Source organism: Panicum virgatum, chromosome 9K (assembly GCF_016808335.1).
Source record: "Panicum virgatum strain AP13 chromosome 9K, P.virgatum_v5, whole genome shotgun sequence".
NCBI lineage: Eukaryota > Viridiplantae > Streptophyta > Magnoliopsida > Poales > Poaceae > Panicum > Panicum virgatum.
The window spans coordinates 60,375,471-60,390,013 of NC_053144.1; the positions used below are offsets into that span (position 1 = coordinate 60,375,471).

Below are 14,543 nucleotides of genomic sequence, written 5' to 3' on the forward strand. Positions count from 1 at the left end.
AATTCCTCTCAGCATGAGACGCCAGAATGATTTCTGGGTATGGCATTATGAAAGAAAAGAGGTGTTCTCGGTGAGATCAGCCTATCGTATGCTGGTGATGAATAGAGAAAAGATGACGGCATGGTTAGATGGCCGGCCAGGAAAGTCTGACTATAAGTCTGAAGAAAGAGAGTGGAAGTCGCTATGGCAAGTTCAGGTTCCTTCCAAAATTAGATTGTTTCTGTGGGCGCTTGGCGCGACAGTCTATTCCTTTTGGTGATGTTCTTCATCATCGAAATATGGCTGCAAGCAGCTCCTGTGCGATCTGTGGGCTGGAGGATTCTTGGAAGCACTCACTTCTGGAGTGCAACATGGCGAAATGCGTGTGGGCTCTAGAGAAGGATGAGATCACCGACCTCATTGGAGAATTGCAGGAGCAGGGCGCGAGGGCGTGGCTGGCGCATGTATTCTCCGAACTGGCCAGTGATGATCTAGTACGGGTAGTAGTCACGATGTGGGCTATCTGGTATGCAAGGAGAAAGGCAATCCATGAAGCTGCTTTTCAATCCCCGCTGTCGACGCCAAGGGAAGATAAGCTTAATCATTATATTGCAAGGGAAGATATGCAAGGAGAAAGGCAATCCACGCACAGCTTAATCAACCATTATATTGCTGACTTGGAGCTGACGAAATCCACGCCAAGGGAAGATAAGCAAGTGCAGTACCAAGGCGCCAGATGGATTCCCCCTCCACTGGACTTTGTTAAGATTAACGTGGATGCTGCAACATCAAAGAATTCCAACCAAGCATCTGTTGCGGCTGTTGCCCGTGACAGCTCAGGCTCCTTTCTTGGTGCATCAACACTAGTGTTTTCTGGTGTATTTGATCCAGAAACTTTGGAGGTCTTGGCGTGCAGGGAAGGCTTGGCTTTGGCGAGCGACCTCCTTTTCCAGAAGGTCAGAGTTGCTAGCGACTGCTTGAACGCAATAAGAAGTCTTCAGGAAGATGGGATGGGTCGGTATGGCCACATTACCCGAGAAATCAAGGAGTCAATGACAAGTTTCCTGAAGATTGATTTTGTTCACGAGCGGAGAGAATTCAATCAAGAAGCACACAAGCTGGCAAGGAGTGCCATCTATGATTCGGTTGGCCGCCATGTGTGGTTTTGTAATCCGCCTGAGGGTGTTTGTATCCAGACTATTTCTGTTCATCAGTGAGTTGTTTTCTACCCCTAAAAAAAAGGTACGGTGCTCTGAGTCCACGAACGCGTGTTAATCTAGCAGATCAGACTAGGAGCACGTAAAAGGGGGGCTGAATGGCTGAATGCCCAATAACTTCAATTGCGAACAATCGCAATTGAAGTTTTTGGTATTCTTCTCTGTTAAAATGACAACAAAAAGGTTGTTTTATTTCTTTATCAGCGTTTATCAATAACTCAATATAATTGTTAGAAATTCAAGAAAATATTTTTACGCTTTATCAATTTTTCATATTCTAACACCACTCTTCTAGATATTTTGATCATATGATTATGGTATATATATTACGACCAATAATTATATGTGTTTTCAATCCTTATGCTTATTTTTTTTTGCATCATAGTATTTACTTAAATCGTTAGCTTGAGCTATGTGTTTAACACATAAATATGTTCATCACCTTTTGCTATGCGTATAGGTCAAAAGTGGCCAATTATTTGCACATATAATATATACTTATATATGGGCCCTTTAGGATAGCTTCTTGATGATGGCAGAGGTAGGCAATATAAATGTAGGATTAAGAGGTATTAATTAATTTTAATAATGATGGAGGTGGGTGAATTAGATGCAAATCTATAGGGTTACTTTAGAATTTTCACAATAGTATATGTGGGTAATTTAGATAAAGGTCAGGGGTTACTTTGTATCATCTCTATAATGGTAATAGGTAATTTAGATATGGATTTAGGAGGTTCGTTAGACTATTTTCGTAATAACTAAGGTAGGTGATTTAGTTCTATATAGTTACGGGTCACTTTAGAAATATATTGCATATTTTTCAATATTTTTTGCATGAAGTAAAAGAAAAAAAGATCTAGATCCTCATGGACACAGTCTAAGATAAGATGATCATAGAAGTTTTTATTTGTAAGTGTGCAGCAAAAGCAAGTGGGTCCGGCTCGAACTAGCTAGCATATTCATTTCAGGTGTAAGTTTGGGAACATATGAAGTAGTTCTCTTAACCAAACCAAACTCAAGTTGACATAAGCTATACATAGAAACGTCTTAATTTGGGTATACATACAATCCAATCAATCCGCAACTCTCCCTGACTAGACCTTTTCTCAAGAACCTTCTAATACAAGGCATCTGAATAAAATTCGATAAGAGAGAGCATGATTATAAATCTGTAATAACTACTTATTTATGAGTGAGAAATGCTTCATGCAAACACTTATATTTTCATAATGGCAGAGGTTGGCAATTTTCTTTTAGAAAACCATAATAGATCCAATAGCTATTAGTACCCAAGATCATTAGAGCCTGCCGAATTGATGTTCGGATGTTTCTTATTTTTATAAGAATTTTTCTAGCAGGCATCATGAGGCTTAACAACTCTAGTTATTTTGCATCTAGCTCACTGAAAATTTCTAAACTGCAAGTGCAAATCTCATGGACAATACAACTGTATCACGAGAGCATCTCATAGTTTGCAGGGAGCATAATCCCGGCGATTACCATGTTAACAGTTAAATGAAGCACCAACTGCTTTAGCAGAGTAACCGGAATTCAACATTCAGCGGCAACTTTAAAAGACGAGAAAACGTAGCAGCATTCATAGCCGGGAGTGTTCATTCAGCCAAGAAATGGGTTAAACTACCATGTTAACTAGCATTTCTTAACCATGCTATCAACATAACCCAAGCATTAGCGTTGTCCATGATTCCATGTTCAGTATCCAGAAGCAACTTTACACCACGGCAAAACTAAAGAAGACGATACTAACTCCAGTACTACTGAGATATTTGATTCAAAGGAACACGTGCCGGTCGTCCCTGGACATCTTCCGCCTTAGCTGAAAAGAACAAATTGGGCAAAATACATCAGACCAGACAAGGAAAAGAAAATTGATCACTGAAATTACGACAATGCTATCGTCAGCCGCTATGTCTAAATAATTAAAAAATAGAATATATGAAATGTTACAAATAATTCTTAAATAAGAAGAGCATTTTGTTGAGATACTGGAGCACAGAATGCGCAACTATAAATCTGAAACGCGCACCGGCACGCAACATACAACCAAATCTGAAACTGGAGAGATATGGATCATACACACTAACACACAGCATGAACCAAAATATAAAGCAGGATTACATTTCTGAACAACAATAAGCTCTAAAATGCTAAGCATGAGCTTGGTACCTAAGCTAGACCACAGCGATGCCAACTAATAACAGCTCTGAAAAATTAACTGCAAACCGTATTTGGAGTCAGTAATAAGGCCAACAGATGCTGATGGTAGAAACACCTGGTTGCTGTGGCCACATTTCTTCTTTCGGCAGTTCTTGGCGCCAAGCGGCAGGCGAGCATAGCATCTGAAAAAACAAACATCGTGAATAAGATAGGCATTGTCTTGTGCATTACAACCACAAAGTCCTAATCCAACTCCTTCGTATGGGTAGCATTTTCGAGACCAACTTATTATCCAAGTGATAAAGTGAATTCAAGAGACACACTCAGTACAGAACAGACAGGATGAAAATTGCTGGTGAAAAGAGCAATTTTATTTGGGAGTTTGTTCCACAACGTTAACCGGCGCATATGATTGAAAAATGAAGAATAACAGTAATAAATTAGATGATTCTATTTCAAAAGGCATATAAAGGTACTGGTAACCGACTAAGCTAGGAACATAATAACCTCTGCCGTTGCAGCAAAGTAATGAACTACTGACAGGGAAATTGGCAGCCGCAAACAGAAGTGATTTACAGGTTCAACCGATTCAAAACCATTCTTGCCATCCCACGAACCTCAAAAACCATGCTGCCTCTAACAGGTAACTGCTTAACTGATACAAGCAAATCCACGCAAACTCACTACAAATCCACATGTGTATCTACTCTAGCTATAGTTTATATATGTGCTTACTTGCGGCAGATCATCTTGTTGACGTTGTACTTGTACGCGAGGGCCAGGAGGGCTGGCGAGATCCGCCAGCAGAAGTAGGCGCCGCCGAGGAGGCCAAGCTCCAGGTGAAGCGTGGACTCCTTCTGGATGCCGTAGTCGGCCATGGTGCGGCCGTCCTCCAGCTGCGTCCCCGCGAAGATGAGCCGCTGCTGGTCCGCGGCGATACCTGCACGCACACAACGATCGGTCGAGCACAGCCACAGATGACAGATCAAGCACAACCCAACCTGAGCATTGACGGCCTCCTTTTCTGTTGCTCACGAGGGCAAGGAACCCATCGAAGCAAATTGAGCAAACTAAGACGGAGATCAGAACGCGAGGTAGGCGTGCCCGTACCTTCCTTGTCCTGGATCTTCGCCTTAACGGTGGCGACAGTGTCGCCGATCTCAACCTCGAGAATGACGGTCTTCCCCGCAAGCGTCTTCACGAGGACTTGCATCATCGTCTCCTCCGCGATCTCACGCACCAGGTTCGATACTTCGATGAAGCGGAAACCAAGGTTCGGCTCGGCGGGCTTGGTGCTTTATAGCCAGCGGGCACGGGCACGGGCGCATCTACCAGCAAGGCCCGGTACGTAGCGCGGCCGCCAAGTTACCGGGCATGGCTGCGTCTCTGTTCCTCTTCGTAGTTGACCTTTGGTGCTTTACCAAGTGTCTCAGATTTGCCATAATAATTCAATGTAGTCCTTAAAGAGGTCAAGGACAAATACGCCTTTCCTTTTTTTTTATTTGGCGAAACCTTTTGATATTATTACATCCACCGATAACTATATAGTATTAAGTGTTTAAATGCTGCTGTAAAGTTACACGATCATTGTCAAGCACCCTCTTCCAGATATACACTTCTTTTCGCGTTTGTCAATTCAATGTCCACACACAATAGAAAAAATTAATCCTACTTTTGAACAATTCTGATATACAGAAAGCAATATTTCTGACTTCTGAGCAGACAGTTTTCAGGAATTATCGTTCTTTACAAGCATAGCCCTGTCAGTCTTGACGAGGTGAAGAGGTGAAGCCTGGAAAGCACATCATCTGAGTTTCCAGCAGCTTTCATGCCTGATTCAGTCCTTATCCTAATCAATTTTAGTGTACACAAGGTCATGTCAAGGAGCTAACATCTTACAACCCGAAATCCCTGGGAGAATGCCATTTGATGTTGAAGCGGATCCACAACTCCAGTATAAGAACTGTTGTTTCGTAATAATTTAAGATGTTCATCAAAACTTCTTTTTTGGGAAGAAACATTTGTATGTACCTCAGGCAATCCATCAACAGGCACCCCGCATCATGATATAAGCCGCCATTACATGGGTGCACCATCAGGTTGTTGGGGGTTGGCTGCCGCCACTTGACGCCTTTGACGCTCTCGCAAGTACAGGACAGTTACAAGGCAAGCGAAGAGAGTCAATATTGTTGCATTCCCTTCATCCATGAGAACATCCTCCACCCATTCCTCAACGACAGGATATATCTCCGGCAGCGAATCAATAAAACGAACCTGAAATTTTGAAAATTCTTTGCTGAGCACCACGAGAATAAAAAAACAATTGCACCTCCTGCATTCACTAAGACTACAAAGAACATCAAGCAGTGTATTGGGCTTAAACACATCCAACATGTCATATTGTCATACTTGAAAAGGAAAAGAAAAAACTCATGAATTCAGGCTTGTTGGGTTATTTTTTCTTCCCCTCAAACAACTTTCAAAAGAGCAGGGAAGTTCCTTTGGTGCATTGTACTGCAGAAGAATAGAGTTGACCAATTCATAAACCAGACCTAAAAACCTTACACCTGCATGGTTAGTTATAAGGAAACTGGCAAAAAAAGCCAGAACTACACTGTCCGAACAACTAGCCCAAGAGGCTCACATAGAGTTATCCACAAAATTTACTTGGTTGCTTTAGAAATAACTTGCAACCCTAGATTAAAAGTTCTCCCAAAAATCTAAATTGCTAATAAGGTATGCTATGTCGTGTACTTTGATTTAGCAAAGACTCTAGTATTCTGAACCTTTCAATTATGGGGATTAAAGCTTTTCCTGGTCCACCCATTAGCTCACATGCCACTTTACATATCTATATGTTTTCTCAAACTTCAACACACAACGAGCTCTTTGTTCCCAATTCTATTGCTCACAAAATCATCAAAGTTCGTCAACTAAGGCTCTGTAAAAGGCACCTTTTAACTGCATGTCATCAACAGTACTGCTTGTTTAGATAGAAGGCCCAATCCCCTTGAATTATGTTAAAGCTCGAACTATTCAAATCAGGTCTTCAAGAGCCACTGGAAACTGGAGCACAAAAGCAAAAATGCTAAAGAAAATAAAATAAGAAGAAACTGCCAAACATGGGACAACATATTGACAAAATCCAGGTATTTATGATTGTATGTTTCAAGGACAGGTGGTAACCACTAACCAGCTTCTTGTTGCTCAAATCCAGAACATGCAACACTATATATATCGGTGTGTTTAACATCAGTATGTTCAGAAAGTCAGTGCAACCTGAAGTGACTCTAGATTGCTTGTAAAAAGTTTTAACCTTTTTGTTATGATAATGACACTTGACAACTCCAGATGAACACAGCAGGCTTTACCGACCAACCTTTTAATGGATTGAGGGCTAGAGTTCATTGAATACAATTTAAACAAAATTATCACTAGGAATTGGCCAATAACCATCAAGGTATCCAGGAAAGAACTTCCGAATCTAGTTACAAACATTGATTCCATATGCTTCAAGGGCAATCATAGAGCACAAAATAAGGTATGCCAACTCAAATTCAAACTAGAGTACAAATTGAAATAACTAGGACTAAGAGTGAATATCGTATATGAAACCTGGAACTTGATGACACATAATACATAGAGACTTACCAAGAAACTGTCTGCGTAGTTCTTTCTTAGCCATAAACTTGTAAGTGCAAGCATGACAGGGAGTTTAGCAGCTGAATCCACCGTAACTGCTTGATCATAATATCTTTTTGCCAAATGCAAATCAAGGGGAAGTCCATGGCCATGCTCATGCATGTACCCAAGGTTAAACATTGCTTGAGCATTAGACTGTGACTGAGCATGCATATATGCTTCTGCTGCACGTTCGTAATCCCTTGCAACACCCTGTAACAGAGAAATTATTTCAATGACTGGTGTTAAATTGCTGGTTAGTTTCCTTTCGAAATATGCCTAACGAAACATGACAGTCGGTCTGTTCAAATACATAATTTGGCAAAGGAACAGGGTATTTTATATTGATTACATCAGTAACTGCACAAGATACATTCCAAATTATTTCTAAAAATTCATAATGTCAAAACAATATTATCATATTTGCAAATAAATACATAAGGGTCATGTTAATAGGTATCAACCAATAGTGAACCAAATGAGTCACTGGATCATTTAAAAAAAATCATGTAAATCAGCTTAACATACTAAGTAAAAAACTGTGATCGTCTAAAAACCCAATAGGACAACATACGGATTGAAAATTGTATCACAAGTTATAACCAACTTTATGTATTTCAGCAAGTTGAAGGATTGTAATGCATACCCGACCATAGTAGTAGGCATCACCGATCAATAAAGCAGCATGCTCATTACCCTGCTCAGATGCTTGCCACCACAAAGCATGTGAACGAAGATGTCTTTCCATATCTGTGCAGAAGCCAGATTCTCCCATGCAAATACTTTGATCACCATACCTATCAAGAATCCAGGCAGCATTACTCTGTGCAACCTCATATCCAAGATCTGCCATTCTGGAATATAAGAGCAATGCTTTCCCCACATCACCTTTCAAATAAGATTCCAGGGCCCATCTGGATAGTGAACTCCAGGGTCCCCTCTCAGCAACAGACTTGTACAGCATTGTTGCCTGAAACAAGGAAATTGTACAATGATTAAATAGTTGAGGAACCTGGTGTTATTGCTAAATTAATTTATATTGGGATCATATCAATAACAGATCAGTAACAAAAGGATCAATCAAACATATAACTGCATACTCCCTCTGTTCTTAAATAAATGACATTTAGGACAAGCTATTAGTTCAAAAATGCCGTTTAGGTCGTATTTTAACGATCAGCATCATGTAGTGTAGCTATATCAGATAGGTTGCACGTTGCATCTGCCAGATATAACATCGCCGAGAAGTCATTGGGCTGCAGCAGCCTGCTGCTATGGCAGGAAGCAAATAACGATGCTTGCAAATGTATGTGAGTTCTCATAGCCGCGTAGGTTTTGAATTTGAATTATTTATACATGCTGAGACATGTACACAACCAGTTGTGTGAACAAGGCAACTTGTGTTATTAAGAGGAAAGATAAATGAGCTGCAAACCTGGATTCTCCCTATGGAAGAGAAAGGATAAATATACACAAATTTTGTTTGTCTTCAACTCTCCAAGCTTTTATGGATGACATAGCTACATATGTAATTGTGTTTGTTATATTTGTAACTATGGTTAGAGACTGGTTTCTTCTCTCTTTTTTTTGTGCTTTGCTTTGACAGTGATGTATTAACTTCAACACTTTATCTAGAGAAAGTATGTTGTGCCCACCAAACTATGATTACATGCTACGTTTTATGGACGGACCCTATATGTGCTACAACACTGAACATAAAATAAATGCAAGTAAATGGTTCCTATCCTGAGGAGCCAGGAATAGAAGAATCAATGAAGAAGACGAGGATATATTGATACTAAATGTGATGAAGTCAGCTCACAACATTGCACACTCCAAGCGTTCATAAAATCCATGAATAAAATTTCAACCTAAAGCCCTTTTACCAGAGATCATCATGGTATGACCACACAAAGCTCATGGGCCATCCTAGTTACCAGTCAGAATTTAACCAATTACACAACAAAAGGAGCTTAGTCATTTACCATATGGAGATTCTTCTTCAGGCCAATGCCTTTCTGGAACAATTTTGCCACCTGATAAATAGCTTTTGGTTGCCCAGCATTAACTGCTTGAAGCAAGTGATTGCATGCTTCCATAATATCCCTCTTTACACCAATACCCTTAAGATACAACACACCAAGGTTATAATGTCCCCCAGCTTCCTTATTGTCAGCTGCAAGTTTAAAATATTCCCTTGCCTGCAACAACAAAAAGGATGGTAAGTTCCTTAATTTTTTTTAGTATTTAGATGTTAAGGTATACTGGCAAATCTTTCATTTTACTTGTAATATTCAAACATTTGCTGTCAGACGTATTATACTAGTATATTTTGTAGTTCTTCTGTTTGAACAAAGTGATTCTGTGTCTTTATCTTGGAAAAAAAACATAAGAGAAGTTACCCACTTCTCCGCTTTTCCTTCAAATCTTGTTTTCCTATGGCACATCATAAATTCAGTATCCAGTTGACCATTTTCCATGCAATTGGTGTTTGCTTGCCGAATTAGCATCAAATTTGGTAGATCTCATGATAGAAATGGTATACAATTAGTGGTGACAGGACTAACTGATAAAGGTTTTCAATTTCATATCATACAGTTGCCTGTGCAAAGTATAAGTACTGAGTGAATGAATTCAAAAGCACTAGCAATTATTAATAGCTCGAAGTGATAAACAGAAATATCTCACAAGAATGTGTCTCCGTGGACACAAAAAAGTGGCATCCCAAATTCCAAGACACAATACCAATACAATTCCTAAATGTAATCTAATAGCAAGAGAATACGGGAACATGTTCTGTACACCTTTGTTGGACGATAGCACCAGTGGCACAAGAAGATTAAGCCGGCAAACAAGGAGCCTTAGAGACAGGGTCGGTTGAGTCACTTGGTTTGTTAGTTGGCAAGTTATGTTAGCTGCTTGGTTAGCTAGTAGTTGGGAGACTTTTTAGCTCAGCACACCTTTGTATTCATTAAGCAAGAAAGAATCAATCCATAGCCTTTAACAAGGCGAACTAGCTCCATCTCTTGCCATCCCATTCACATTAATACAACCCTTATCTATGGGTAGGTCAATTTCCACCACAGATGAGAAGAAGGTGATAGCAAGATCTGTTTGTCGATCTCACAAACATGGAGATGACATGACATTTGTGTTAATATACATATTTTTCCTCAATATGATTGGTTGAAAACTATGGATACTGGATGTCAAACTTTGGTTGAAAACTATGGATACTAGATGTTACTCAAGTTACCACCTGAAAAATATTTTTGAGATGTTAATACAATTTATCTTGGCAACTCCATGCCAACAAAGTCAAGCGTCAGCTTGTGGAACAAGGGATCAAGATTGCTAACCAAGTCGCTTATCAAGTATCTCTATGCATAGCAACACTATTTATTAGAAATTAACTTAGATAAAGCTAGCCGTTTACAAAATTCCATACAGTTAAAATATTAATAGAAGCTAGAGCAAATTGTAATTATGGAAACCATTTATTTCCTCAGCATTTTAAGCTATCTCATGTCCAGTGATTACATTCTGTTAAAGATATGCAATCAAATCTGAAGTTTTCATACAACATGCTTACCTTTGTCAAGTTCTTCTTCTCCACCCCATAGCCTTTGACATATAGATAACCCAATCCATTGTAAGCTGAGTAATGTTGCTGCTTTGCAGCAAGTGCCAACCACTTGTATGCTTCACTATAGTTCCTTTCCACTCCAGCACCTCTAGCATAGATCTCACCCAGAAGCTCCATTGCCCGTGTGTCACCTTTCTCAACAGCCTTTGAAAACCAATGAAATGCTTTTACATAATCACGTCGGAGCCCTCGTAGTCCATAGTAATACAGTAGCCCTAATTTGTACATAGCAGCAGAATTGCCTCGTTGTGCCTGGTACTCTGTGATTTGAAAATCTTCATCATCCTCACCCCGGGACTTCCTCAAGGCCTCTTTGTTTTCTTCAGTTCCACTGTGGAGGCGGATTGGTTCAATCACTGGAGGCTCCTTTGATATCAAGGAGCTTGTTAGGGCAGCTTCTGCAAGTTCAGCATATAGTTTAACAGCTTCTTCATACATCTGAAAAATTACAATGTTAGGATTTGACAGGTTTGAGCCCAGTTTAGTAAACACCATAAATATGATATGAAAAGAACAAGCTACATGACAATATTTAGGTTAGAACAAGTGTAGCATAGGTATAATTTACTACCAGGGCATTGGGCAGAAAAAGTCCGAAAATTATAAGCCTAGTGGATTGCAGATAAGTTAAATTCGAATCAAATTTGAGCAAATCCTACTTTTTGTACATGAACTTAAGTTTATTGCGATACAAGCAAGCTACCAGTAGGAATTAGAAATTTGGTCAGGAAACATGCTAATTAGAAAGGTAGAGGCAGTTATTCGGGATTCTAAATAAAAGCAAAAAGAACTGTCCAGATTCTATTTCATGAAAAGAGAACACAAAAATTGAGATCCACTATCAGAATACAAGATAGAAAGATACAATCAGTTACAGCATGTATTACTGCTTATCCACTGTCAGAATACACATGGAATAAAACCAAACTACTCACTGTAATTAAACCAAAAGAAATGATAATTTCGAAGAGTTGATTATTGCTGCTTAAATAACCTCCGCCTTCTAAGATAGCTTTGCGTCACACCAGGAAATTGGTGTCCTACCATTCAATAAACTCTGGAACACTAGGATCATGAAGAGGGGATTCCATTCTTTATGAGCATGCAAAATAATTCTATGAATCTAGGATGCGAGTGGACTTGCAATATCAGTGGAGAAGCCAACACCAAATTTCAGTAGGTATGACTTATAACAATTTGCAATTATAGTACCTAATTAGCCTCAAGTAACTAAAACTTTCGCGAGTTTAATCACCCCCCCCCCCCCCCCAAAAAAAACGAAAGCTAAAATCTGACGAGAATTTGTCCTCAATTTTCCAAGTGCGCTAAGTAACCTAACTGAGATCACTCAAACATCCCATCCCATTAGAAATCGCGCAGCGTCCGAGAGAGTAGAAGCAAACGGTCTGAACACCTCACCTCCTGGCGGAAGTAGGAGTACGCGATGGCCATCTTAGACTGGAGATCTCCCGCGTCAGCCGCGAACTTGTGCAGCAGGAACGCGCGCGATCGGGACGCCGGTCGCGTCATCCCGGCGCCAGAGAGGAACGCGAGCGCGGACTGCGCGCCTGGGTGCCCCGCCGCGGCCGCGGCCTCGATCTGCGCGGAGGCAGTGACGAAAGCCACATCGTCCCCCTCGGACGCCGCGGAGAGAATGGCGCGGGCGCCCGCGACGAAGAGCGAGTCGGCCGGCGAGTCCGGCTCATCGCCCGAGGGGGGAGAGCTGGTGGGATCGAGGAGGGGGACCCAGGAGGACGGGGATAGGAGCGGGTCCGCGGCCGGCGAGTCGTCCGCGAAGTCGTCCCACTCGTCGGCGTCGGTGTCGGCGCCGGCGGAGTCGGCGGACGGCAGGGAGGGGTGCGCCGAGGAGTCCTTCAGGAAGTCGTCGACGGATAAGACCAGCACGAAGGGGCGCACCGCGGCGGCCAGGCGGACGAGAGAGACGGCGACGGCGACGGAGACGGCGGCGAGGAGGAGAGGGCGGCGGATGACGCGAGCCATCGGGGCAAGGCACGAGTCGACGAGATCCCAACCCCGTCGTCGAGTGGAGTTGGGTTGGGAATTTGGAGAGGGGAACCGCATCGCTGACAGGTGGGGGGTTATTTACATATTTACCATTATAAGAAAGGTCACTCGCGGGATTAGCACTCTTAAACGGGCTCCTACAGATTTAGCACAACTGTAGTCGTAAATCTTACGTTTTTACCACTTTTGCCTACGTGGCAGGACACGGCGGCAGGCCACGTTGGCGCCCGGTCCGCAAGGCGAGGCGAAATGTCCTTTGTGCCCCCGCCCCTTTGTTCATGTGTCCGTGACCCCGGTCCAGCCCGTTGACCGCTCCCACTCTTCTCACCCCCCTCTCGCTATCCCGCCGCCGCCGACGCGCCTTTCTTCCCCACTACGCCGCCGCCTCCTCTCCCGTCCCGCCTCCCCCAGCGCAACGGCGGCCAGGGCTATGGCGCAGAGGGCCGACTCCTCCAGCTCCAGCGCGAGTAGGGCAACTAGGAGGCAGGGGAGAGGAGTGAGCTCCGTGTGCGAGCAGCATCCGGTCGGTAAAGAGACTGGGCTGTCTTTGATCGTGTGCCCCGATTGCGATCTTGCCCGGGTGATTGAGCTTCGCGTGGTGAAGCTGGAAAGTCAGAACAAGGGGCGCATCTTCTTCAAATGCCCGAGAAATGGGGTAAATTGTGAGTTTTTCTCCATTTTCAATGAAACGTAGGGTTTCAATGTTCATCGTTTTTTTTAGAATCCGAAGCTGTGTGGCTTCTATAGGTTTCAGAGAGAGTATTTGGATGAGCTGGTGGAGAAGAAGATCGTCAGGATATGCTGTCAGCAGATTGATGAACATGGAGAGGATGAAGCACCTGCTGTAGATGAGGGGATGAAACAACTGGAGAACAAGATGGAGAGACCGATGTGGAAAATGAACATTTTCATTGGTTGTATTGCAGTAGTTGTATTGGCGTTTGTGGTAAAATCTGTTGCAATGAACTGATGTAGAGTGTGTTCATGTCTAGTTTGTAAAGTGCTCTACTGCTTTTGAATGCAAATTGAATTGAGCAAATGAAATGAGGTAATTTGAATGACGAACAGAAAAGATGACCAACAGAGAATGTTCCCAACTATATGGAGTTCCCAACAGAGAATACATGGAGTTCACTTTACAACACAGAAGTTGCCAAAGGCCATGCAAAATACAGTAATTTAGCCAATCATACACCACAAAAGACACTAGCGTCACTGCTCACTTCTCACTGCTCACTCCTCACTTGCTCTTGCGTGCTTTCTTCTTAGGTGGTGTTTTTTTCACTTTAGTTGCCAAGGCCTTCCTCTTTGGTGTAAGTTTCTTGCCATGTTCACCATCTGAGAATAGTGCCCTGCCATGAAAACAAGTACACACATTGAACAAATGAGTTAATATTTGGAAAAAGATGTTGTAGACAATGACCTTTTTGCTGGGGGGTTGTCTGAATTGGTTCTGGGGCATTAATCACTGCCAAAGCCATAGGTTCAAGGGCTGCTTCTTCACTTGGCTCAGGGACAGATGATGCAAATTCATTCCTGGTAGCTTCAACCTCTTCCCTTGCTGCTACTTCTGCTGCTTCCCTTGCTGCTGCTGCCTTCAGTTCTGCTTCTTCTGCATCTCTCTTTGCTTTTGCAGCAGCTTCCCTTGCCAGTGCTCCTCTAGTCCTTGGAGTTGGCTGTTCAGTAGCATCAGCAGCAGTTGGCTTGGACTTCTTTTTCCTCCCAGGCTTGGCAGGATTCTTCTTCTTAGGTTTCTTCCTGTAAAAAAGTGTAATGGATCATGGTTACAAAGTAAGAAATTATGTGAAGACACT

At 42.2% G+C, this 14,543-nt stretch overlaps 3 protein-coding genes and 1 long non-coding RNA gene across 6 annotated transcripts; 1 reads left to right on the forward strand and 3 right to left on the reverse strand.

Moving 5' to 3' along the window:
- The first annotated feature begins 278 nt into the window (after positions 1 to 278).
- LOC120648195 lies at positions 279 to 1,196 on the forward strand. The gene has a single exon (XM_039924930.1). The coding sequence runs from the start codon at positions 279 to 281 to the stop codon at positions 1,194 to 1,196; it is 918 nt and encodes a 305-aa protein (XP_039780864.1).
- A 1,535-nt stretch (positions 1,197 to 2,731) lies between these two features.
- LOC120652954 (ubiquitin-like) lies at positions 2,732 to 4,768 on the reverse strand. 3 transcript variants are annotated; one of them, XM_039930920.1, is made up of 4 exons: positions 4,488 to 4,768; positions 4,113 to 4,317; positions 3,437 to 3,559; positions 2,732 to 3,036 (listed from the first exon to the last, which is right to left on the reverse strand). In XM_039930920.1, exons 1-4 carry the CDS (start codon positions 4,591 to 4,593, stop codon positions 3,033 to 3,035), a joined length of 438 nt encoding a protein of 145 aa, XP_039786854.1. In that variant the 5' UTR covers positions 4,594 to 4,768; the 3' UTR covers positions 2,732 to 3,032. The 3 variants fall into 3 exon arrangements, with proteins under 3 accessions (XP_039786854.1, XP_039786855.1, XP_039786853.1); XM_039930921.1 differs by having other exon boundaries at positions 2,750 to 3,036; positions 3,493 to 3,559; XM_039930919.1 differs by lacking the exon at positions 2,732 to 3,036 and having other exon boundaries at positions 3,051 to 3,559.
- Positions 4,769 to 4,898: 130 nt separating this feature from the next.
- Positions 4,899 to 12,770, reverse strand: LOC120652951 (ERAD-associated E3 ubiquitin-protein ligase component HRD3). Its single transcript, XM_039930916.1, has 6 exons — positions 12,124 to 12,770; positions 10,651 to 11,142; positions 9,044 to 9,259; positions 7,705 to 8,028; positions 7,029 to 7,271; positions 4,899 to 5,651 (listed from the first exon to the last, which is right to left on the reverse strand). Exons 1-6 carry the CDS (start codon positions 12,703 to 12,705, stop codon positions 5,457 to 5,459), a joined length of 2,052 nt encoding a protein of 683 aa, XP_039786850.1. The 5' UTR covers positions 12,706 to 12,770; the 3' UTR covers positions 4,899 to 5,456.
- Positions 12,771 to 13,759: 989 nt separating this feature from the next.
- On the reverse strand, positions 13,760 to 14,543 carry LOC120648850. Its single transcript, XR_005665101.1, has 2 exons — positions 14,153 to 14,543; positions 13,760 to 14,081 (listed from the first exon to the last, which is right to left on the reverse strand). It is a non-coding gene; the product is annotated as an uncharacterized LOC120648850 (long non-coding RNA).